At 39.7% G+C, this 26,626-nt stretch overlaps 1 protein-coding gene across 8 annotated transcripts in view; it reads right to left on the bottom strand.

Annotated features, from left to right (window-relative positions):
- The window catches only part of FREM1 (FRAS1 related extracellular matrix 1), a 226,594-nt gene that overhangs the window by 97,553 nt on the left and 102,415 nt on the right, over positions 1 to 26,626 (bottom strand). For 7 of the 8 annotated variants that reach the window (XR_009008576.1, XM_057548002.1, XM_007176771.2 and 4 more), the window contains 7 exons: positions 23,551 to 23,747; positions 22,720 to 22,810; positions 21,218 to 21,385; positions 17,682 to 17,890; positions 14,906 to 14,999; positions 12,965 to 13,217; positions 2,526 to 2,705 (listed from right to left, as the gene is read on the bottom strand). Coding sequence is in view for 7 of the 8 variants with exons in the window: in XM_057548002.1 (XP_057403985.1) it covers positions 2,526 to 2,705; positions 12,965 to 13,217; positions 14,906 to 14,999; positions 17,682 to 17,890; positions 21,218 to 21,385; positions 22,720 to 22,810; positions 23,551 to 23,747 (1,192 nt within the window). In the remaining variant the exon portion in view is untranslated. Of the gene's footprint in view, positions 1 to 2,525; positions 2,706 to 12,964; positions 13,218 to 14,905; positions 15,000 to 17,681; positions 17,891 to 21,217; positions 21,386 to 22,719; positions 22,811 to 23,550; positions 23,748 to 26,626 lie in introns of those variants that run through there. The other variant, XM_057548007.1, reaches the window with a different exon arrangement.

Below are 26,626 nucleotides of genomic sequence, written 5' to 3'. Positions count from 1 at the left end.
CAGTCTACGTCTTTCGGTTGGAGCATTTAATCCATTTACATTTAAGGTAATTATCGATATGTATGTTCCTATTACCATTTTCTTAATTGTTTTGGGTTTGTTATAGTAGGTCTTTTCCTTCTCTTGTGCTTCCTCCCTAGAGAAGTTCCTTTAGCATTTGTTGTAAAGCTGGTTTGGTGGTGCTGAATTCTCTTAGCTTTTGCTTGTCTGTAAAGGTTTTAATTTCTCCGTCAAATCTGAACGAGATCCTTGCTGGGTAGAGTAATCTTTGTTGTAGGTTTTTCCCTTTCATCACTTCAAATATGTCCTGTCACTCCCTTCTGGCTTGCAGAGTTTCTGCTGAAAGACCAGCTGTTAACCTTATGGGGATTCCATTGTATGTTATTTGTTGCTTTTCCCTTGCTGATTTTAATATTTTTTTCTTTGTATTTAATTTTTGATAGTTTGATTAATATGTCTCTTGACATGTTTCTCCTTGGATTTATCCTGTATGGGACTCTCTGTGCTTCCTGAACTTGACTATTTCCTTTCCCATCTTAGGGAAGTTTTCAACTATAATCTCTTCAACTATTTTCTCAGACCCTTTTTTTTCTCTTCTTCTTCTGGGACCCCTATAATTCGAGTGTTTGTGCATTTAATGTTGTCCCAGAGGTCTCTGAGACTGTCCTTAATTCTTTTCATTCTTTTTTCTTATTCTGCTCTGCGGTAGTTATTTCCACTATTTTATCTTCCAGGTCACGTATCTGTTCTTCTGCCTCAGTTATTCTGCTGTTGATTCCTTCCAGAGAATTTTTACTTTCATTTATTGTGTTGTTCATCATTGTTTGTTTGCTCTTTAGTTCTTCTAGGTCCTTGTGAAACTTTTCTTGTATTTTCTCCATTCTATTTCCAAGATTTTGGATCATCTTTACTATCATTATTCTGAATTCTTTTTCAGGTAGATTGCCTATTTCCTCTTCATTTGTTTGGTCTGGTGGGTTTTTACCTTGCTCCTTCATCTGCTGTGTGTTCTCTGTCTCCTCTTTTTACTTACTTTGTTTGGGGTCTCCTTTTCACAGGCTGCAGGTTCGCTATTCCCGTTGCTTTTGGTGTCTGTCCCCAGTGGCTAAGGTTGGTTCAGTGGGTTGTGTAGGCTTCCTGGTGGAGAGGACTGGTGCCTGTGTTCTGGTAGATGATAGTGAATCTTGTCTTTCTGGTGGGCAGGACCGCATCCGGTGGTGTGTTTTTAGGTGTCTGTGACCTTATTATGATTTTAGGCAGCCCCTCTGCTAATGGGTGGGGTTGTGTTCCTGTCTTGGTACTTGTTTGGCATGGTGTGTCCAGCACTGTAGCTTGCTGGTTGTTGAGTGGAACTGGGTCTTAGCGTTGAGATGGAGATGTCTGGGAGAGCTTTCACCATTTGATAGTACATGGAGCCAGGAGGTCTCTGGTGGACCAATGTCCTGAACTCAGCTCTCCCACTTCAGAGGCTGAGGCCTGACACCTGGCCGGAGCACCAAGACCCTGTCAGCCACACAGCTCAGAAGAAAAGGGACAAAAAAAAAAAAAAAGAAAGAAAGAAAGAAAGGAAATAATAAAATTTAAAAATATTATTAAAAAATAAAAAAGTAATAAAAAGAAAGAAGAGAGCACCCAAATCTAAAAATAAATCCACCAATGATAACAAGTGCTAAAAACTATGCAAAACAAACAAACAAACAAACAAACAAAACGGACAGACAGAACCTAGGACAAATGGTAAAAGCAAAGCTATAGAGACAAAATGACAGAAAGGAGCATACACATACACACTCAAAAAAAGAGAAAAAGGAAAAAAAATATACATATATATATAAAAGGGAGAGAGCAACCAAATCAATAAACAAATCTACCAATGATAATAAGCTCTAAATACTAAACTAAGATAAACATAAAACCAGGAACAAATTAGATGCAGAAAGCAAACCCCAAGTCTACAGTTGCTCCCAACGTCCACGGCCTCAATTTTGGGTTGATTCGTTATGTATTCAGGTATTCCACAGATGCAGGGTACATCAAGTTGATTATGGAGATTTAATCCACTGCTCCTGAGGCTGCATGGAGAAATTTCTCTTTCTCTTCTTTGTTCACACAGCTCCTGTAGTTCACCTTTGGATTTGGCCCCGCCTCTGCATGTAGGTCACCTGAGGGCATCTTTTGGGAAGTCTGAGTTCTTCTGCCAGCATTCAGTAGGTGTTCTGTAGGAGTTGTTCCACATGTAGATGTATTTCTGAGGTATTTGTGGGGAGGAAGGTGATCTCCACGTCTTACTCCTCCACCATCTTGAAGGTCCCTCAGATTTATCTAAATTTTTAAACAAGTAAATTCTTTTGCCCTGTAATCTTTTATAGATCTGGGGGTTTCCACAAATTTGTATTGAGGCAATTATTGGAGGTAATTCTGTATTGTGGTTTTCTATTTTGACTATATGTAAAGTGCATCATTTCACTGGACCACGGGTATGACACTAGGTGAAATAATAGAACTTCAAAAGAAAAAATTGTCACCTATTGCAACTGAAGGTGATTGGTTGTCCACCGGATACACTGTGATGTTGAGATCATACACTGGAAAGGACTCACGAAGAGGAACAGATGGATGAGGTCCATTCACAAAAGGGCCAGCTTCTGTGTCCAAAACTACCAACGTAATGGTGTCAAAACAAGGCACCAGGCCAATCTCACCACCTGGAAGACACAACTAGAGTTTAAAACTGACTTTTGAAAACATAGAATACCAAGATGAAACCCACTCACACTTCCTCTACAAGCATAAAATGGCAAGGAAAGGAACTTATATGGTTAAAAGGTAAAACTCAATTTTATCTATGAAATTAAATAGAGTCATGAAAATAATGCAAAAATGCTTGCTCATCTGTTGCCTCTGGTGAAATCCCTGCCAGCCATCTACCACCATATGGAGGGGCAAAACAGGGCTAACAAGTGTCTGACAGTTCATAAATGAACAAGGGATAGACACGAAGCTTGACTTGTGATGGCTTTACTCTTCTCTCATTATTATTAGTATTAGGACCAACCTCAGGGAGAACAGAAGACACCCTTTTCCCTCTGGTAATTGTCTTCCCATTTGCATTAACCACCTTAAATGAACAACCATTCACTACAGAAGAAGCAGAATAGGTGAAATACAAATATAATCCACATTTTTGTGATTTGTTTCAGTATTTTCCTCATTATATAATAGCCAAGATGTTAGCAAAATAGCAACAGCACCTGGAAAAGAAGTGGCATTTATTTTCATTTCCTGTTTACTCTTTAGAGCTTACATCTATGGGATTCAAAATGGCCCCAACTTAGGCAATGAGAGGAAGAAGGAAGAAAATGTCAGGACTAGATAATTTACCAGTAAACAGGACAATCTGCTCTTGGATTACTAAGTAACAGCACAGAGGTGGGAATGCTTGCTGTCCAGGGGACAGAAAAGTTCTGCAGATATGCTTTTGATAATTCTCATGCATCACTCTGAAAGTGCCAAGAGGGAAGCAATTATGTTTGGAGTTTTGATGAGTCTAGGACACAAAAGATCAAGGATGTCATCTCTTTTCACAAGACACATTGGTCAAATCTACAGAGCATTGTGTTTGGCATTATTCTACCTGTTTAAAAAAAATGACAAGGAAAAGCTCGAGATAATATTATTAAGCAACCAAATGATTAAAGGATGAGATAACTGGACTTATTTTTAAAAAACAGAGAAGTTGAGAGAACTAAAATTAAACAATCAGCCTTCAACCTCAGGAAAATTTTAAAAAATAGACACCTCTCATCTATTCATAATTATAAAAAACAAATTGGCATAAAGTTTGTTTATTCATCATTCACTTGATAAATATATACTTAATGCCTGTTATATGAAAATTAGTGTTCTGGGTGGCCCAGCAGAGAAAAAGGCAGACGTGTTGAAAACGTCAGAAGACAGTTCAAAAGAATGTCAAATGTCCAAAGACATACTATGTGTCAGGAGCTGACACAGTCTAATGGTAGAGAAAGAAATGCAGTTCAGTTAGAATATGACAGATATGTGTATGTATTAAGTGGAACCATAAGAAATTGCTACTATTAAGCCATTTTTTACCTATTAAATGGAAAATTCATCTATCTCAGCCTGATTATGTACCAGGTGCTGAGGGTGAAGGAGGATGAGAATATTGGCTGATGATGGCATATGGGGCAAGGCACACAAACCAGAGAAAGTCAGAGAAGTCTTTCCAGATGGCCTTGCTGGCTTTGTACTGAGCATTAAAGGATGAGTAGTTTATAAGGCAGAGAATTGGGAGATGAGGAGAGAGGACGTGTAGGGAGAGGGAGCTGGAAGAGAAGTAGAAAAATCTAGGAAATGAAACAGCTTAATCAAAAAAGCAAACATAGTACATTCAATAAGTGTAATTTCAATATAATGGAAGCATAGGATACATTTACAGAAACAGCTGGAAAAGTTGGCCAAGCATTAAACCACAAAAAAGGCTACAACATTGGTGGAAGAATTCTTTACCTTGAAATGAAATACAGTCTAAAGATATAATTTATACTTAAAATAGTTAACTGTACCGCTATTTGAAAGAAAATTTTTGAATGACCTCGTATATAATGTTTGGAGAATAGCAAATTAATAATGTAATTTTATATCATAAAATATTATTCAATTAGTAAAACATGTTTACAATAACTTTATAATATTTACTAAATATTTTAATAAACATTTTCAGGTGATTATCTAAATGAAAAAAAGGACTCTACAAAACTGCATATATAACATGATTGCAACTATGTTAAAAATTATGATTATAAAAAAGAAAATACTGTAACACTGAAATGTTAACAGTGATTCTCTTTGGAAGGTAAATAAGGTAATTTTTTCAAAACTTCATTATATATTTTCATGTTCTCTGCAATGAGCGTGTACTGTTTTCATAATCGTAGAAATAAGATAAAATAAATCAATCAGTGAAGTAAAATAATGGTGACACAATTGTTCTCTGGTGATCTTTATAACCAATGTATGGAGGCAAGAGTGGGGCCACTGAAACTTTAGATCCTACAGTACTGAAGTTCTCTTTACTCATCCTAGAAGAGCACTAAATTACTACCAACTGAGTAACTGAGAGAACATTACAAGAAAACATAACATTCAAATAACAAAACACCTTTTTGAATACAGTATTTCTCTTAATTAATTAATTTATTTTAACATCTTTATTGGAGTATAATTGCTTTATAATATTGTGTCAGTTTCTGCTGTACAACACAGTGAATCAGCTATATGCATACATATATCCCCTTCCTCTTCCGTCTCCCTCCCAACCTCCTTATCCCACCCCTCCAGGTGACCGCAAAACACTGAGCTGATCTCCCTGTGCCATGCAGCTGTTTCTCACTAGCTATCTATGTAGTGTGTATATGTCAGTGCTACTCTCTCACTTCGTCCAAGCTTACCCTTCCCCCTCCCCATGTCCTCAAGTCCATTCTCTACGTCTACATCTTTATTCCTGTCCTGCCCTAGGTTCATCTGAACCTTTTTTTTTTTTTTAGATTCCATATACATGTGTTAGCATATGGTATTTGTTTTTTTCTTTCTGACTTACTTCACTCTGTATGACAGACTCTAGGTCCATTCACTTCACCACAAATAACTCAATTTCATTTCTTTTAATGGCTGAGTAATATTCCATTGTATATATGTGCCACATTTTCTTTCTTTTTTTTTTGTTAAAAAAAATTTATTGGAGTATAATTGCTTTACAGTGGTGTGTTAGTTTCTGCTTTATAACAGTGAATCAGTTATACATATACATATGTTCCCATATCTCTTCTCTCTTGCGTCTCCCTCCCTCCCACCCTCCCTATCCCACCCCTCTAGGTGGTCACAAACCACCGAGCTGATCTCCCTGTGCTATGCGGCTGCTTCCCACTAGCTATCTATTTTACGTTTGGTCGTGTATATATGTCCATGCCACTCTCTCACTTTGTCACAGCTTACCCTTCCCCCTCCCCATATCCTCAAGTCCATTCGCTAGTAGGTCTGTGTCTTTATTCCCCTCTTACCCCTAGGTTCTTCATGACATTTTTTTTTTCTTAGATTCCATATATATGTGTTACCATAAGGTATTTGTTTTTCTCTTTCTGACTCACGTCACTCTGTATGACAGACTCTAGGTCCATCCACCTCACTACAAATAACTCAATTTCGTTTCTTTTTATGGTGGAGTAGTACTCCACTGTATATATGTGCCACATCTTCTTTATCCATTCATCCAATGATGGACACTTAGGTTGCTTCCATGTCTTGGCTATTGTAAATAGAGCTGCAACGAACATTTTGGTACATGACTCTTTTTGAATTATGGTTTTCTCAGGGTATATGCCCAGTAGTGGGATGGCTGGGTCGTATGGTAGTTCTATTTTTAGTTTTTTAAGGAACCTCCATACTGTTCTCCATAGTGGCTGTATCAATTTACATTCCCAACAACAGTGCAAGAGGGTTCCCTTTTCTCCACACCCTCTCCATCATTTATTGTTTCTAGATTTTTTGATGATGGCCATTCTGACCAGTGTGAGATGATACCTCATTGTAGTTTTGATCTGCATTTCTCTAATGATTAATGATGTTGAGCATTCTTTCATGTGTTTGTTGGCCATCTGTATATCTTCTTTGGAGAAATGTCTATTTAGGTCTTCTGCCCATTTTTGGATTGGGTTGTTTGTTTTTTTGATATTGAGCTGCGTGAGCTGCTTGTATATTTTGGAGATTAATCCTTTGTCAGTTGCTTCATTTGCAAATATTTTCTCCCATTCTGAGGGCTGTCTTTTCGTCTTCTTTATGATTTCCTTTGCTGTGCAAAAGCTTTTAAGTTTCATTAGGTCCCATTTGTTTATTTTTGTTTTTATTTCCATTTCTCTAGGAGGTGGGTAAAACAGGATCTTGCTGTGATTTATGTCATAGAATGTTCTGCCTATGTTTTCCTCTAAGAGTTTGATAGTGTCTGGCCTTACATTTAGGTCTTTAATCCATTCTGAGTTTATTTTTGTGTATGGTGTTAGGGAGTGTTCTAATTTCATTCTTTTACATGTAGCTGTCCAGTTTTCCCAGCACCACTTATTGAAGAGGCTGGCTTTTCTCCACTGTATATCCTTGTCTCCTTTGTCATAGATAAGGTGACCATATGTGCGTGGGTTTATCTCTGGGCTTTCTATCCTGTTCCATTGATCTATATTTCTGTTTATGTGCTAGTACCATACTGTCTTGATTACTGTAGCTTTGCAGTACAGTCTGAAGTCAGGGAGCCTGATTCCTCCAGCTCCGTTTTTCTTTCTCAAGATTGCTTTGGCTATTCTGTGTCTTTTGTGTTTCCATACAAATTGTGAATTTTTTTATTCTAGTTCTGTGAAAAACGTCATTGGTAGTTTGAAAGGGATTACAGTGATCCTGTAGATTGCTTTGGGTAGTACAGTCATTTTCACAATGTTGATTCTTCCAATCCAAGAACATGGTATATCTCTCCATCTGTTGGTATCATCTTTAATTTCTTTCATCAGTGTCTGATAGTTTTCTGCATACAGGTCTTTTGTCTCCTTAGGTAGGTTTATTCCTAGGTATTTCATTCTTTTTGTTGTAATGGTCAATAGGAGTGTCCTTAATTTCTCTTTCAGATTTTTCATCATTAGTGTATAGGAATGCAAGAGATTTCTGTGCATTAATTTTGTATCCTGCTACTTTACCAGATTCACTGGTTAGCTCTAGTAGTTTTCTAGTAGCATCTTTAGGATTCTCTATGTATAGTATCATGTCATCTGCAAACAGTGACAGCTTTACTTCTTCTTTTCCGATTTGGATTCCTTTTATTTCTTTTTCTTCTCTGATTGCTGTGACTAAAACTTCCAAAACTATGTTGAATAACAGTGGTGAGAGTGGGCAACCTTGTCTTGTTCCTGATCTGAGTGGAAATCGTTTCAGTTTTTCACCATTGAGAACGATGTTGGCTGTGGGTTTGTCATATATGGCCTTTATTATGTTGAGGTAGGTTTCCTCTATGACTACTTTCTGGAGAGTTTTTATCATAAATGGGTGTTGAATTTTGTCAAAAGCTTTTTCTGTATTTATTGAGATGATCATATGGCTTTTATCCTTCAATTTGTTAATATGGTGTATCACATTGATTGATTTGTGTATAATGAAGAATCCTTGCATTCCTAGGACAAACTCCATTTGATCATGGTGTACGATCTTTTTAATGTGCTGTTGGATTCTGCTTGCTAGCATTCTGTTGCAGATTTTTGCATCTATGTTCATCAGAGATATTGGTCTGTAGTTTTCTTTTTTTGTGACATCTTTGTCTGGTTTTGGTATCAGGGTGATGGTGGCCTCGTAGAATGAGTTTAGGAGTGTTCCTCCCTCTGCTATATTTTAGAAGAGTTTGAGAGGGATAGGTGTCAGCTCTTCTCTAAATGTTTGATAGAATTCACCTGTGAAGCCACCTGGCCCAGGGCTTTTGTTTTTTGGAAGATTTTTAATCAGTTTCAAATTCAGTGCTTGTGACTGGTCTGTTTATATTTTCTATTTCTTTCTGATTCAGTCTCAGAAGGTTGTGCTTTTCTAAGAATTTGTCCATTTCTTCCAGGTTGTCCATTTTATTGGCATAGAGTTGCCTGTAGTAATCCCTCATGATTCTTTGTATTTCTGCAGTGTCAGTTGTCACTTCTCCTTTTTCATTTCTAATTCTATTGATTTGAGTCTTCTCCCTTCTTTTCTTGATGAGTCTAGCTAGTGGTTTATCAATTTTGTTTATCTTCTCAAAGAACCAGCTTTTAGTTTTGTTGATGTTTGATACTGTTTCCTTCATTTCTTTTTCATTTATTTCTGATTTGATCTTTATGATTTCTTTCTTTGTGCTAACTTTGGGGTTTTTTTTGTTCTTCTTCCTCTGTTTGCTTTAGGTGTAAGGTTAGGTTGTTTATTTGAGATGTTTCTTGTTCCTTGAGGTAGGATTTTTTTGCTATAGACTTCCCTCTTAGAACTGCTTTTGCTGTATCCTATAGGTTTTGGTTCTTCGTGTTTTCATTGTCATTTGTTTCTAGGTATTTTTTGATTTCCTCTTTGAATTCTTCAGTGGTCTCTTGGTTATTTAGTAGTGTATTGTTTAGCCTCCACACATTTGTATTATTTACAGATTTTTTCCTGTAATTGATATCTAGTCTCAGAGCATTGTGGGCAGAAAAGATACTTGATAGGATTTCAATTTTCTTAAATTTTCCAAGGCTTGATTTGTGACCCAAGATATGGTCTATCCTGGAGAACATTCCATGAGCACTTGAGAAGAAAGTGTATTCTGTTGTTTTGGGATGGAATGTCCTATAAATATCAATTAAGTCTATCTTGTGTAATGTGTCATTTAAAGCTTGTGTTTCCTTATTTATTTTCATTTTGGATGATCTGTCCATTGGTGAAAGTGGGGGGTTAAAGTCCCCTACTATCATTGTGTTATTGTCAATTTCCCCTTCTACGGCTGTTAGCATTTGCCCTATGTATTGAAGTGTTCCTATGTTGGGTGCATAAATATTTACAATTGTTATTTCTTCTTCTTGGATTGATCCCTTGATCATTATGTAGTCTCTTTCTTTGTCTTTTTTTTTTTTTTTTTTTGATGGGTGGTGCTCTATTCCTCTCTTACTGGTTGTTTGGCCTGAGACGTCCAGCAGTGGAGTTTGAAGGCAGTTAGATAGAGCTTGATCTTGGTGCTGAGATGAGGTCCTCCAGGAGGCCTCACTCAGATTGATATTCCCTGGGGTGTAAGGTTCTCTGTTAGTCCAGTGGTTTGTACTCGGAGCTCCCACCACAGGAGCTCGGGCCCAACCTCTGGCCTGGGAACTAATATCCCACAAGCTTCATGGCACGGTAAAAAAAAAAAAAAAAAAAAAGGAGCAGTACAATATCAAAGAATAAAAAACAAAATAAAATTAGAATGATAAAAAATATATTAGGAAAAAAAAACTATAATCGAAACACCTGCAACAAGGTAAAATAAAACCACAACAGAAAAAAGAAAAAAAGGTGGGCGGGGAACAAGCCAAAAGATGAGAACAATAACAAAATATAAAGAATAAAATAAAATTAGAATAATAAAAGATTTATTAGGAAAAATGAAAATATAAAAGAATCAACAACAATGAATCAACATCGTAAAACAGAGCCCCAATCTAAAAGAGAAAAAAAGCCTTGGCTATGGGGGTGGAGTTTAGGTGGAGGTGGAACTTAGGCAGGGGAGTGGTTTAGGATGGGGTGGGACCTAGGCAGGTGGGTGGGTGACGTTTGAGTGTGGGGCAGGGCCTAGGCTCAGGACCCACGTAGCCAAAAAAGGCCCTAGGGGTGGGGCCTAGGCAGGGAGACATTCAAGCAGGGGGCGGGGCCTCTGCTTAGGACCTGCTAGAAAGGGGAGAGGCAGAACGTGAAAAGGAGGGCCTCTGGAGTGTGGAGTTCTGGAGTTTGGAGGTAAGGCCCTGGGTCAGGGTGTGTGGGTGGAGTTTAGGCCCAGCACGTTGGAGGGGGTCTCCGAGTGTAGAGGTGGGGCCCTGGGTGGGGGTGTAGGGGCGGGGCTTGGGCTCTGAGCAGCAGGAGGGAGGCTCCAAGGGCAGAGGATTAGGCCCAGGAGCCCAATAGGCTCCCCGGTGCCTAAGTGGACAGGGAAAGCACTGGCTCCATTCCCTTCCGTTCCTCCACTCCCCTCCCCCACCATCTCCCCCAGGGTCTCCCCCATTGCCGCTGGACCCCTAACTGTGGGTGGGTCCTGCTGGGTGTAGGAACTCCTCCCCTCTCCCAGCTGCCCCTCAGGGGCGCTGGTCCCACTTTTGCTCCCCCTTCCCTCCCTCCCACTCCCTCAAGACCTGCGCAGCTGGAGGGGGCCTCAGGTGGGCAGAGGATCAGGCCTCGGATCTCAGCAGGTTCCTGGGGGCCCAAGTGGGCAGGGGAAACCTGGCCACGCTCCCATTTGATCCTCTGCCCTCCCAATGGTTCCCCAATTTCCCCCTTCAGGCGTGGGATTCCTTCCCCTCCCCCAGCCACCCCTCAGCAGGGGCGCCAGTCCCATCCCGCCTCCACTTCTCCTCCCCCTTCACTTCCCCCCCCATGCCCCCCATCCTACCCAGTCACTGGGGGTTCCTCCCGTCCCCTTAGGTGTCCGTGGTCCCACTGGCGCCTAGTAGGTGTCCTAGTTGTGAGGAGACGCGAATTCAGCATCCTCCTAGTATGCCATCTTGACTCTGCCCCTCCATTAATTTATTAACATAACAAAAAAGTCTATCTGAAACAATTTGCCCCAGTGTCCCACTAGGTCTTATGAAAAAAATGTGTTAACGCTCTCTTCTATGGCCACCACACTAGAAGAGAGTTGTACATATGTACACCTGTTGCTTAATGCCTGGAACAAAGCGCAGGAAGAGAAGACAGATTCATCTGACCACTAATTTATCTATGCTGGGTGAGCCTGCCAAAGATGTTAAAATTATGTAAAAATCAACAATCACTGGTCTTTGGATCACTTTTCTGCTAGTCTGAGAACTATTGGGGAAATTAAAAAGAAGCACCTAGCTGTTAACTCTTGAGAGACATTGAGAGACATCGAACAAGTGGGCTAAGCTCCTCAGGACAAGGAAAGAGCCAATGAAACCTTTCCTAAGACTTAACATAGAGAAGAAGATAAGGAGATACCATTTAAAGAAAAAAGATGTTTAGTGGAGTGATTAAGAACTGGTATCCCAATGAATCACTGTTTTTTAAAGTACACATAAAAATATTATTTCAAAATGTTTTCTCCCATGTCCAAATGAATCCTTAGCTATCTCAATCCCCCTCTTGAATTCCCTTCCACCTCCCTGCTTGTATTCTCTCTCTCTCTGTCTCTTCAAATAAGAAAATGATTTGAATTCTGATACCTCTTATTTCCTGTATCACTCACCTGCCCTCCCACACTCAATCATACTTCCCCCATGGAATTTCCAGGTTCGAGAGGCATATGGATGAGTAAATGTGAAATTGTAATGGAGTGTGATAAAACTTAGGTAGAGGAAGTAGATGGTATGATTACTGAGGAAGTGCCCCTAACCCAGAAATCAGATGTAGGAGGGGTGGTGATGTGATGATGGGCAGATGTGTCACTCTGTCATCTTTACATGGGAATGTGTTTGTCTTACTCCTTTAAATCAAAAGTCCTTCATATTAGGGTTTGGGTTATACTCCTTTGTAAAGCCACAGTGCCTACTACTGTGCCTCGCAGACATCACATGTTGAATTAACATCTTCTTTACATGAACGTTTTACTAAGGAACAAATGCCATCCGGATAACAATATAATGCAATGCCAGAAATGTAACTACAGTGCTAATAAACTAGCATTTACTGTATCTCTCATCTATGTCCACCACTGTCATGTGCTGTGGACAAGTTACACAAAAGTGTAAGACACGATCTTTGCTTTTCAAGAACTCAAATGGCAGACCAGTTACTTCTTAAGAGCTAGCTGATAATCAGGAAACTTTTACAATTAATAAGATAATTATCTTAGGGAGCTTACTTCAGGCATTTCTGTTATGATTTAGGGAGCCAGAAGCTGAGATGGTCAAATAGTCTTCTTCATATTGACCAAAATAGGAATGAGGACAAGCCAGGGTGAATTGAAGGTCTCTGTGGAAGCATCAGGAACAGAGCAGCAATAACACTTGCTCTTTCTCAACTCTGTGAAATTCATTATATTACTGAGATCAAGAAATACTTCTGAATATGGTGATCATACTTGAAAATGGGAGATGGGCTGCCACTCTTTTAATGGAAGCAAGCGTTAAGACTGTTAGATTATCAGAGCCCACGGCAAGGAGTGGGCTTAGACTCTGTCATGTTGCTGCATCCCCACTCTCAGACTAGTCACAATACTGTCACTTACCTGTGTGTTTGTACGTCACAGCCCCTGCCGTAACATCTCCCTGAGAAAACTGACGCACTGTGACCCCAGCTTTCCTCACTGTCCCATGCTGAGGTTCTTGAACAATCATGAACATCAGTTTCATATCATCACTGTCCATATCCGTAGCAAAAATGTATTCAGAGGTAATGACCACCTCTTCGCCCTCTGAGCAATGCATCATGGGAATGAGGTCTGCCTTTAGGACCGGTGGCTCATCATTTACAGGGAACACCTAAGCAGGAAAAAAAATTCATGTTTTCAAGAAAAAAGAGCAATGACAAATTGCCCAACTGGTAACTCATAGCTCATAACCGGAATGACAGGCATTTTCAATCTTCCAGACACGTGAAACAATAGCCATGGAATTTGGCCAAGCCATCTGTATCTTTTAACTTTCCCCATATGAACCAACTTGCAAGAAATGACCCACATAAGAGACACTTTAGGTAGGAATGGGAGAGTATGGTTATGGTTTGGGACTCAAAGCTCTTGTTTGTTTCAAGACAGACAAAATATAAATGTGATATAAAGCATCCTTCACCCAAGCCCCTATCCTCCTTCGCTAAATTTACCCATATTCTAGAGGAAATCTAGTCCTTGTGGTCTGAGCATTTACATTTACCACATCAAAGTTATTTATATTTCAAATTACTTGATGATTACAAAGCTTTCCTCTACTCTCAACTTCCTGCCACCCAGGAAGTTTCTTTGGACTTATAATAAGCAGCAGCTGCATTTCAAACATTTTGAGTTAAATCTGAAACCCCATAACCATTAAATCAATGCCAGTTTTCAACTTGATAAAACATTTTTCTCTCACTGTCATGAAAATAAATTTCCAAGTAGAAAGGGGGAAAAAGCAACATTGGAGCACACTGGCTGTCCAAATTTTAAAAGATTTTGTAGAAATTTGAAAAAGTATGTCTTCTAAACAGGAATGAAGGACAGTCCTCTGAGTTCACGACCACAACTCAGTGTGTGCTGCACATTTATTTATCAAGCAGGGCCTGTGAATACCGTCACCCCTACATTTCCTTCCCCCACGCTTCAGCCAATGTGATCTTTTTAAAACGTGGCTTTCATCAAGTCATCACACTGTGGGAACCTTCAATGGCTTCCCAGAGCTTCTCCTAGGATGTCTTTGGCTTCATCTCATGCTATGGGGTTCCTTTGCCACTCCTCTCCATTTCTACCCCCAAGACACTGTGTCAGTTCTACCCCCAAGAACTGACAAAATTGAAACAGAAATAGAATTTGGTACAGTAAGAATAATTAGTGGATCTTCAGGAAGTGTGATAAGTCTTCCGCTGACCTTCCTTTGTCACTAACTATAAATACCTGCAAATCCTGTGAGTTATGCTTGTGGATGTGGATGGTCACCCAACAGAGAAACTCGGGGGTTCCCATCAGGCCTTTGAGCATGTACTCAATCTTTATGTGCAGATTTTCCTTCATTTGTCAAAAGGGGGAAAATAATCATCTCAAACAGGTCAGGGGTATATAGTACAGGAATTCACAAAGGGTCACATCGCACATATAGATATGGCTCCTTGCACACAACAGGGAAAAGCCCAGCGACGCTAGCCTAACCTGTCCAACTGCTAAATAAGTATTTCTGGGCGTTACAGCTCAAAAACATTAGAAATAATTTATACATGGAAATGACTGCTTTTTAAATTAAGTCTCTGGGTTTGAGGTCAGAGTAGTTCTACCTTTAAATCGATTGGCACAAGAAACTCATATGCCCATTTCACCAATATAACTTTGCTCTCTATTGCCTGTCCTGACATAATCAAAGATGTAAGCAGACACCTTCTTGCTTTGAAGTCCATGTGCTTCAATTTCTATCAGTGATCCCAAGAGGCTTCCAAACTAGAAGGTTTGTTTCTATATGAACCATGGAGGAAACTTACTACGTACCTCAATGTATAGCACACATTCTGCTGCATTTATGCCATCTGTGACCTCCAGTAGTATGTCATCCTGAAGTATCTCAGACCCATCATGCTGATACCTGTGGGGATGATAGTTGTCACTAACCTCTCAAGGCCACTGTGAGAGTGTACTGAGATTCCGGTCACAAGAGCTTTTCCATGGTTTTGGCCATATGTTCAACAAATAAATAAATAACCAAAACCCCAGCATAATCATGAAGTCAGATATGTAACTACTGTACTCAAGTATCCTTAAATGTAAAATTGCTCCACCCTGGAAAAATGTGTTTATGCATTCATATCTTGTCCCCAAATCAAAAAGCAGCTCTTCAAGTTGTCACTGTAAAAATGGGAACCAGTGGGTGTAGCTCTGCCTACTTACAGAAAACACTGCCAGGGGCAAAGGGGACACTGAGACTGAGCAGTGACAGGTAAATGTGGGACCCTACGCGGATTTTGGTGATTCTCCCTCTTCCCCCACTTTTAAGGTTATTCTTTCTGCCTGTGCTCTGGATTGATTCAGCTCTGCCCTAAACCTTTATCTATGGATTATTCATTGCCTCTCTCCTGCCACTTCCCCCTTGTCATTTACTAACTCTTTTCCTCTAATCTATAAAGATTCTTGAATTTCTCTAGACTTAAAAGTATTTTGGGGGGAGTTCCCTGGTGGTGCAGTGGTTAAGAATCCACCTGCCATTGCAGGGGACACAGGTTCAATCCCTGGTCCGGGAAGATCCCACATGCCACGGAGCAACTAAGTCCACGTGCCACAACTACTGAGCCTGTGCTCTAGAGCCTGCAAGCCACAACTACTGAGCCCACGTGCCACAACTACTGAAGCCCGTGCGCCTAGAGCCCGTGCTCCACAAGAGAAGCCACTGCTCGCCGCAACTAGAGAAAGCCCGCACGCAGCAGTGAAGACCCAACGCAGCCAAAAATAAATAAATAAATTTACAAAAAATATATATATATATTTTTCTTGGTCTTGCCTTGACCCTATTTCCTTTTAATTCTCAGTCAAGTTTCTTAAAGGAATTGTCTAATTCTAGACTTTCCATTTATTCTTCAGTCCACTGTAGTGATACACAGTAAGTTCTAAATAATTGTTGAATTGAGTTGAATTTTTAGCTTATCAATGATCTGTTCAAGACACTCAGTTATGGAAATAAGTTCTAGGAAATGAAATTAAAAGTTGCTTTAAAAATTGTATATTGAACATATGTAACGTTTACATATGAAAAAATTCCAGGGCTAAAAGGTGTTTTACTCAGGACTAGACTCACCCATACACTAGCTAGGGATTCGATTCCAGTGGTGGAGAAAGCCCGCCTCCTACTGCCAGTTTCCCTCCCAACACTGCCTCTTATGCTTTATTTTGTCATATTTCCTGATATGTTCATCAAAAATAGATTGGTATGTGATAATGTGCTAATTCAAATATACTTACCATGCTAATACCTCTAAAAGGGCCAAATAGGTCTAGGAGTACACATCCAAATGCATGGCTATGGAATCAAACAGAACTTCTTTCAAAAGCAGAGTCCTCCACACACTAGCTAAGTGACCTTAACCTCTTTGTGTCTTAGTTATTTCACCTATAATATGAGAATAGAACCATCTACCTTGTCAGGTTTGATTGCTGTGAAGTTTAATGAAAAAAACCATAATTGCAAGTCTCTAGAAGAATGCTTGAAATATACGTGCTGGCAAACACTGGCACTTTTATTTTTTTTCTATCCATCATTCATTCCCTAGTAAGAATTACCTAAACAGAGCTCTCTTTCTAACAGGTAGGAAAGAGCTGAGATCTTGGGGAAAAAAGGAAATTTTAATGAGGATAAGAATAGTGAAAAGAGGTTAAGATATTGGAAACTATAAATAAAGCAGTGTAACTAAGCTGTTGGATGAAAATGATCTTCCTGTACACAAATCCTCCTTCCTCATCAATTTCTAAATGTAGAACTAAGCATTTGATGCCTAATACCTTCTACTACACTTTAGCAAAAAGGCCAAAATTCCCATTTATAACTTGAACTTGTACAAGTGAGAAATTAACCAGTATGTTTGTCTACCTGACCACTGCTTTTGAGTATCTTGCATTGTTTTACAGAGAAGGTGCTTTACTAGATTTTAAAGAAAAAGTTTCTTACATACTGCATTAGGCAGAAGAAATGAAAGTCCTCAAGGTGAGGGGAACTACTGCAGGACCATGAGACAGGGATTACTCCACCCCTGACTGTAACAGACCCAAGTACTATTCCATGTCCTACCTACCCAACCTACCCTGCTTATTTGCCCGCAAATCCCCTCCCCAATAGAATGGATTAAAAATTCACACTAAAGACTTCGATCAACAGAATTCTATCCTAGAATTTCCAGGGTTATGAAATTGGCTTTTCTTAAAACCAAGTTCAGTTATGTAGATTAGCCTTATAGATTATTTCAGACTCTATTCATCTAGTTTGATTGTTACCCCTTGTGATATGTGCAGTTGCAGCAAATTTAATATTCATGGTAATTGAATTTTTGTTGCTCAAATATTCATAATGTCATTCCTACCAGTACAGCAAGCCAGAGGGAAAGAAAATGTCTTGGGGGGAAACTAAAGGATTGCCATTTCTAATTTTCAACTGACCCTTGAAAAGTTTTGGGTGGCATGTTGTTACCCCTGAAAGAATTGGACAAACTTCTTACACTGCCTCACAATTGATTCAGATGGGAGCCAAAGCATGTAAAACAAAGAAGCCAGGAAATGTTCTAACCTAACTTTTAAGGCCTGGAGGTCTCCCCAAGAAAATATGGCCCCTGTGTTTAGAGGAAATCCATTCAGCTCCACCCTTCCGTGCTGAGGCTGTCTCTGCAGGGAGAGGTGGATGTTGTCCAGTTTGGTGTCCACGTCAGAAACCAGGACGTGCTCTGTGCTGATGACACACTGACTTCCCTCAGCCACTCTCAGAGGGTTGGTAAATACCTAGAAAGAAGGAAGGAAACATTTAAAGCCTTGTTCCGTGAGGTGTACCTGAAGACAGAGCTCATGAAACCAACAGAAAACTTCCAGCACCATCTTCACATGTCAATCAAACTTTCAAGAATGTGCTAAAGGGAAAAAGTTCATAGCTGAACATCCTGGCTGAAAAGTATTTTTTACTAAATGCTTCCAATTCTAAACATTGATGGACACAAAGAAACAAGGCAGATCTAGAAACCTGAACGCATCTACACTTCATTGATCTCAGACCCTGTAGAGTAGAAGCAACAGTCAGATTTACCATCACTGGTGCTAAATTGAGAAAATAATAACATTCCTCATCGTGTCCACACCTACCATTGCTCGGCACATATGTACCTTAATCTACAAAATGAACAAAACCTACATCAAATTCCCCTAGAGAAAGAATCCACCTCTTTTTACACCCTAAAAATTCTTAAAGACTTGGGAAATTGACTGGAGCTTTTAAGCATCAGGGTAGTGAGTGTTTTAGATATGGAAGTAGAACAGGGAAATTGAAGAATAGAAATTGAAGATTTCATAGGAAATAGATTTATTCAAACATTAGACTTAAATATTAAAGCCATAAGGATAATTTTCTCTAACAGAAAAACTCACAGCTCAATAAAAATTTACTTGAAAGTAAAAAGCAAGTTAGAAGAGCTTGGGCTATTTTATCATCACATTGGGAGTTGGCAAGAAGTGTTCCATGGTCAAACACATGTAGAAAATAGTCACATACGATATCTTCACCTTGGAGGTTTATAAGATTCATAAGTGTATTCAGCACTCAGACCCTACAGTAGGAAAATCTGCTAACTTTGTTTAACCTATCATTTTCTCAGATTTGTATTACTACACAGAAGCAAAAACAGGGAGATACAGTTAGGCTACCAAGTCATGGGCTCTGAAGGCTCTTCACACATGGTCTGGGGTGAGTGCTCTGCTAACGTGAGGACACAGGGTTCTCCGAGGAAGCAGCTACTCTATTCAGAGCAGCTGCCACTCCTAGAAAGGAGAGCACTCCCCGAGGAAAGAGCTGGTAAAGGTGGGGGGCGTGAGAGATGGGCAGAGGAAAGGGAAGCGAACAAGAAATCACAGCCTCCACCCAGAGCCCTGCTCCATCCTCCCACCCACCAGGGCACAGCCGCCCCAAGGGCAGCTCCTTGGATCATGGAAATGATGAGACCATGCTCCCTGGGACAGCTGCCTTGTATTCTTTAATAAACTACTTCTGCCAGCAAAGGAAAACATAAAGTAAGAGCCTTTTCTCCCTACAACCACTCACCCGCACCCTTCCTAAGTGCCTTACTCTGATTTTGCCAAACCTACATTTTCACTGTTTGTAGGAGAAAGAAATAAAGGGAGCTCTTACTTAAAGAGGATTATTACCACTGAAACATGGTCCATGTCTGCGAACCTCATTTTGTCCTGAGTTGCATCAATTAATATCCCAAGATGCTAAGTTTCAAGGAATATACTTTGCCTCATTAGACGATTTTTAAATATATATGTATTTCAGGACAACTTTAAAAAACTAAAAGCTAATTTGCTCCACACACCCCCCCCCCCATTAATTATTCACTTTCTAGTCCCTGCCTGAACCCAGTGCTTGGATTTCTGGAACTTCAGGTCAGCATCGTGTCAAGATCCCCTAATGGTTATCACTTAGCCCAGCGATAACTGTGGATTTTCACACCAGGGAACCGCTCCCATGACTAGGTTCACTGAAGTGACTCAGTTAATTTTATTTCTACTATTCTCAGTTCTCTACAGTACTATTTCATTTGTCCCATCCACTGTAGAAAAAAGACAGAAGCCACTAAGCCTCTTGAGCCCCAAGTCCCTGTAACTATTCCATTTACCTTCAAATGATGGAGGTAACTATTCACTCCACTCTTTCTGGTTTTTTCCACAGATCATCTTTCTCTAGCAAGAGGCTGGACAGCTTGGCATAAAAAACTGTTTCTCTGTGATTGTTCTAGAACACACATTAGCTTCTTTAGATGCTGGGCTATTTCAGGGCATGTATCTCATACATAGAAAAGGATGGTCTGAATAAAATCTAATCAAATTAAGAGACATTCTAAACTACTTTTTATACAGGGAACATGATCTGGTCCCTGACAGGGAAGGAGGCAAAGAACATAGTTTACATTCCTTTTTTGTGAGCTCTCGGGCCCATCTTCTACCAAATATTGCAAGCTCAGGGGCTGGCGGGGTCAAACCAGTGATGTAAATGGGTGTCTTGAGTTGGGTGGGGACTTGGGTGACTGGGGAATGTGCCCTGTTCAACTGCTGCGGGGTGGGGGTAGGGAAGTGGACTCAGTGTTGCCAGAGCTTCCAAATTTTCAAGAGAAGCCAGAAATCCAAACTTGATACAAAACCTCCTGATGTTTAAGTGTTGGCAACTCATTATTTTCAAATATTATTTAGACTCATCAGAACAGTTGTGTGGCTTGGGTAAGCCCCTTGGTCCTGCAGGGTGAGACCTCTGCTCCACAACTTCGGGCAGCTGTAGAGATGGTGAGGAGAGCAAAGGAAAAGAAGCATCCGTGCTTTCCTGGCTATATTCTGGGTGGCTGCCTGGGAAGGTGGCCTCTTTCCTTAGGGATGAGACACATGTGGGTTCTAGACCCCTCTGGTTCCTAATGAATGGGTAATCACACTTTCTGCTTTTGAGGGAAAAAGCAAACCTAGGAATAGCCACCCTCATTAACTCTAGTGCTCTGATGGGGAGGGACCAGGCAGGGAACAAATTCTCACCATGAATCCCAGACTCGCAGATAAGATGCACAAGGTAGCATCGCCTTTGTAGTTTGATTTTAATGAGAGACCCAAGTGCTTTAAAGCTTACACAAACATTGGGGAGTGGAACAGCACAGGATGCAAGGGTCCATCTTAATTCATTTTAGAAAATTAAAGAGCTTATTTAGATGACAGAACAGCGTAGCTGGCCTGCGGAGAGAGCAAGTCAGCCTATCTGGTTGCTAAGAGACTCCTAATTTAATCCCCTTCACCTGATCAACACATGAAACTCAGCAGAAAGGAAAGGAAAGAGATTTTGATAAAGCTTTGAAAATAATGCCAAATTCAGCAACTAGAAAATCTCATCTTTTAGATAGAAAGTCCCATAGGAGGTGAAGGACTCCCCTCCCCATGCTTTTTTTCCTACACTGTAGCTGGAAAATAAAAAAGTTCTTTGAAAGAGCCTAAAGAGAAGTTAGCATTTTGAGTAAGTCTTTCAAAATCTTTCTTTCCTTAGGTCATCCCCCCCTTTTCATCCTTCACATCAAGCATTATGCCTACCTCAGGGGCCTGATTGTCCACCGGAAGAATCGTGATGTTAAAGCAGATCCCGAACAAAGTGCCACCGTGCTGGTTACTGACGGAAAAGGCAAACTGGACGTGTCGGGGATGGGGGCCTATATCTTGCATGGGTGGCATGTAGGCCACTTTCATATAGTTCACAGCATGCTGCAAAGCAAATCAAGATGGACATGTGGGTGCCGATTTCCCAGGATGAGAGACATTTAGAGACCTAAGTCTAAGATACCCGTCTCATTCACTGATAGGGAACATTGTAAATGCCACCATCATCAATATGAAGATCCTAAAAAGCTCTATCTTACAAATCGCATTTTCTAAAAGCAGGAGGGAAAAGAACAAAGAAATTAAGTGACTACGTCAAGCGCTTGAAGCCAGGCAACTCTGTGAACGACAGGAGACTTGCATTTTAACCCAGCTCTGCCACAAAGTAGCTGTGTGATATTGGTCAAGCTACTTAAACTTGCGAGGCCTCTGTTTCCTTACCCATAAAGTGAAAAAAATAATAGTACTTAGCACATAGGTTGACGTACTCATTTAATACAACCTCTAACTACAGTGAGATTCAGCAGCTCCGGGGTAGCTGCTGCCTAAGCACTCATCATTACTGTGCCTCTAGTCAGGTCTGCAGAGCAGAGGCCACAGGAGCAGGGAGAGGGCTAATGAAGGATTGTGGAAAGCAGTAGATAGCATGCGCTGACTTATGTCCCCCACAAAAAAAGATACGTTGAAGTCCCAACCCCCAGTACCTCAGCATGTGACCTTACTTGGAAACAGGGTTGTTGCAGATGTAATTAGTTAAGGTAAGGCCATACTGGAGTAGGGTGGGCCCTTAATCCAATATAACTTGCTCCTTATAAAAAGAGAGAGACTCAGGGAGAACACAGCCATGGCGTGACAGAGGCAGAGAGTGGAGTGATGATCTACCAGTCAAGGAATGTCAGATTGCCAGCAAACCACTAGACGATGGAAAGAGGTAAGACCCCACTGCCCCCCGACCAAACAGGGTTTTGGAGGATGGTGGGCCTGCTGAGACCTTGGTTTCAGACTTCTAGCCTTCTAACCTCTAGTTTCAGAACTGTAAGACAATACACCTCTGTTCTTTTAAGCCACCTAGTTTGTGTTACTGGGCTATAGTAGCCCTAGGAAACTAACATGGTAGGATATTGGATGAACTGAATTTGATGGAGTAAAAACAAATGCACCAGGTCCCTAAATCAGAGCCCTAAACCAGGAACCTAAATTGATGCAAAAGACTGTGTTGAATTATAACAAGATTTTACAATCATATCCAGCTTGATCAAGCATTTCCAAATACATGTCGCTTAATGGAAATGTGCAAGCAGAAAGAATATAGACATCAAGTATTTGTTGCTTGTGACAGATGTCAAAGGCCAATACTCTCAAGTGCAACGTTGGGAGCACCGTACCTTCTCAGAGGACACTTCCATCATGTTTGTCAACAGTTGAGCATAGCATCATACCTGAGTGAATGACTTCAACTCTGGAGCTGCAGGGTTTTTGGTTAGCCTTGGTATGCTGTCTACCATGAATAATTTCCCAGCATCCAAGTGTCTAAACAAAAATACAAGAGAACACATCAGCTAACTTTCCAAGTAAGAAAAATTAAATCAAATAGTAGCCCACAACCAAATTTTCTGAAGCTAAAAGTGCTCACTGTAGGAAGAAATCAAATGTTCCATCTTTATATTCTCTCTTTATATCAAGGCGGGGGGAGGTTCTAGCCTTAAGTCTAGTATCACGAATGCTGTTCTCATCATGACTGCAGGAAGTATGTACAGAATTTCTGCTCTGACATCATGAAAGGGAACCTAACTACAATAAGATGTAGTTAGATACTCATCCTAAAAACGTTTCCTCACTATCATTTGGTAGATAACACAAACCTAAGGTATATTCATGATATTTTCTGGATTGGAATCAGAGAATATGACCACTTTTTTTTTTTTATGACCACTTTTGTGAGCTGCAATATCTAAAAATAAAGCGATGAAGACTCAGCACATTTTACTAAAGAGAAGAAAAGTATTCTCTTTAGAAAAAGGGATTAAAAACTGTTTTAAGCCTACCTAAGCTGAAGACGCTACAAGCTGCAGGCCACTTAATCAATTAATATAGCTTTTGAAGGGAGGTATGAGACAAGTTTGAGATTAGAATAAATGCTGAATTGAATATAAGTTCGTGTGTGACCAGCAAAGCAAGTGAACCACAGTAGTATACATTGACACTTTCAACTCAATCCTAGAACGCAACCCTCAACTAATAGCCCAGGTGAAGACTCTTCGTAGAGATACCTGCGGCTAGAGGAGAAAAATGGAGGAGTGGTTACTGTGTAGAGCAGCTCCCTGTCATAGGATTCTGTATCTACAAAATGTAGATGTTTCTTAGTGATATAGGCCACCTCCGTTTCCTTGACAACCAAATGCCGAGAAACTCCAGGAGCCTCTTTCGGAAGCTGGTCATCTACTGGAGTGATATGGATTGTCACCACCTGGAAAGAAATTATCTTTACCATTAATTTGAAATACCAAAAAGACACCAAAGAAAGCCACCCCACTATCATCCAGTCACAGTTATGATTTTCAAAAACTGCCATTTTACACTTCCAGTGAGAAAATTGGGGAGTTATTACGAACATGAAAAATGGAACATTCTCCACGTATTTTTCATTCTACCTTAAGAATATGATTATCACAATTATAGTTAATGCAGTCATGAGTGCTATAGAATAGGCATATAATACACAAAATATGTTCCTGGTTTTATTTGTACACCTCCCTTTACCAGCAACCTGGGCTTTCTCTTCCTCTTTCCACTCAGTCATAAATCCTGGAAACCTTGACATTTCTTTTGGTTCCTCTTTCTCTACCCACATACGACACATCACCAAGTCCCAGAGTGTGTACTTACAAAATTTTCTAAGCAGTGACTACACTCTAGTCCCACAGCTGTCATTCCCACTGTTCCTGACCTTGCTCCAGTTTTCATAATTTCCTTACATCATCACAACGGCTTTCCATCAGCCCTAACTCCAATAACTCATTTTGACTTTTCATACCTCTGGTGTTATCTTTTAAAAAATACAAGTCAAATCAGGTTATTCACTTCCTCAAAAATCTAAAAAAAGATACAAATGAAGTTATCGACAAAACAGAAATAGACCCACAGACACAGAAAACAAATTTATGGTTACCAAAGGGGAAAGGCGGGGGAGGGATAAATTAGGAGGCTGGGATTAACATATACACACTACTATATATAAAATAGAAAACCAACAAGGACCTACTGTATCACACAGGGAACTACACTCAATATTTTGCAATAACCTCTAAGGGAAAAGAATCTGAAAAAGAATATATATATATACATGAATAACTGAATCACTGTGCTGTACCCCTGAAACTAACACATTGTAAATCAACCATACCTCAATAAAATTTTTTAAAAAAGAAAGTTAAAAAAAAAATCTTAACCCCCCAGAAGGGATAGAATTATTCAAACTCCTTAGCATGGTATTCAAGACCCCTCACAGTTTAAACACACTCTTTATTTCAACTTTATCTTTTACGACCTTTCAATATTAATCCAGCATCCTGATTGCACTCAGTGGACCCAGTCCTAGTCCTCAAACATGCCTCTATGCTCTGAATCCTGTTGTTCCTTCAGTCTGGAATGCTTTTCTCCTGCTCTCTCCAGCAACCTGAGTCTTTCTTACCCTTGAAGGTTCTTCTTGAAACGTTCTCCAATTTCTCAGTTGAAATTAATTTTTCCTGAATTTTGGTTATCCCTTGATAAACATCGTTATTTCATTGTCTTGTATTATTAGTTAGTAGTTTACATGTAAATCTCTCCTAGACTGAAAGTTCCACGAGGAGGATCATAGTATAGTGCAAACCACATGGAATTTGGCAGTGAACAGATGGTTAAACTCCTGGGTAAACCACTTAGTAGCTGTTACTGATCTTGAACAGGTCACTCAACTTTTTTGAGTGTCAATTTTCCTATTTGTAAATTAAGCATAATATCAACAACCTCACAGAATTTTATGAGGATCAAATATCACTATGAAGATAAAATGTCTGGCATATATTATGTGCTCAATAAATATTTTGTTCATTTCTATAGCTCCACCACATCTGGCACGGTATTTTGTAGGTAGGAGGCACTTTATAGGTGTTTCCTCACTGAATGAGTCAACATGCCCTGTTTGTGATGTTAAGAATTTTCTCAAACATTCATAGGTTTGGATCTTGCAAGAGGGCAAGGAGACTTTGCCAAACAGCTTTTTATCATCACATTTTTTTTTTTTTACAATAATCCATGATTGGTTGGGAGAAAGCAATTACTCTCTCTCAAAATGGTACATTTGCTTGGCATCATGAGTCGTTGCACAGCCTGATGCATGAAAGTATTCTGACTCTGGTTTTGATTTATTTTAATATTGTCACTGAAGTACAGATCAGCAATGCCAATTTTTTCTAAGATAATGGTGTTCACAATAACCAATTTGAAAATGAAGAGAATTTCTTTTTTAAGTTAACACACAAAGCAAAAACTAAAACATGGTTAAGCTTTTGCTATGATACGAAAAAGACTGGAACATCAGCTCAGCCACTTACAAACTTTGCTGCCTGGGGCAAATCATTTAACCCTTTTGGGGCTCAGTTTTTCTCTCTTTACACTGGGAATAATAAGGATGACTATTATAGTGAAGTGCTGTCAGGATCAAATGAGATAGCTGATAGCACAGTGAGTACCTGGTAGTAGGTGCTCAATAAATTAATTCCGTCTCCATCCTTCATTACTTTTACAAAAGCATACAGCATATTTACTACTCTATTATGAAGCATTTCAATAATTAGAAACTAAACTCAGTTATCAAAATAAAGGAACACAATGACAGTCATTTCTCCAGTTCCTGGAATCTGTGTCATGATTTTTTTTCCAGTTACAGTTTTTTGCTAATCTCTAAAATTCAGAAATTCTCTATGGGACATCCCAGCCATGGTGTGGATCAGTGAGGCTCCACTTAATTGAAAAACTAGATTTAATAAGGAAACAATGGTTATTGTGCCTTCAAAGAGACCATTTTCTATGCTAATTTATTCTCCAGTGTGTTCTTTGTGCAAAAAGAATAGACAAGCATGCTTTTCTATACCCCAGTAGTAATTCATGGTGGGCACATTTTTCAACATGCTTTATGATCGCTTAAGTTGATGTGTCTTTACATATTTATGCATGTCCAAATAATTATTGCGTCCGTGTTCTGCGGGTGAGAAAGATCCTATTTTAACAAACTCCACAGAGAAATAAAGTGTTCTCATTTTTACTGAAATGTGGTTGTAAAAAAGACCTAATTAAATACCCATT

This window comes from Balaenoptera acutorostrata, chromosome 6 (assembly GCF_949987535.1).
Source record: "Balaenoptera acutorostrata chromosome 6, mBalAcu1.1, whole genome shotgun sequence".
Classification (NCBI taxonomy): domain Eukaryota; kingdom Metazoa; phylum Chordata; class Mammalia; order Artiodactyla; family Balaenopteridae; genus Balaenoptera; species Balaenoptera acutorostrata.
The sequence above is the reverse complement of the archived record's forward strand: the minus strand, read 5'-3'. Positions and strand labels throughout refer to the sequence as shown.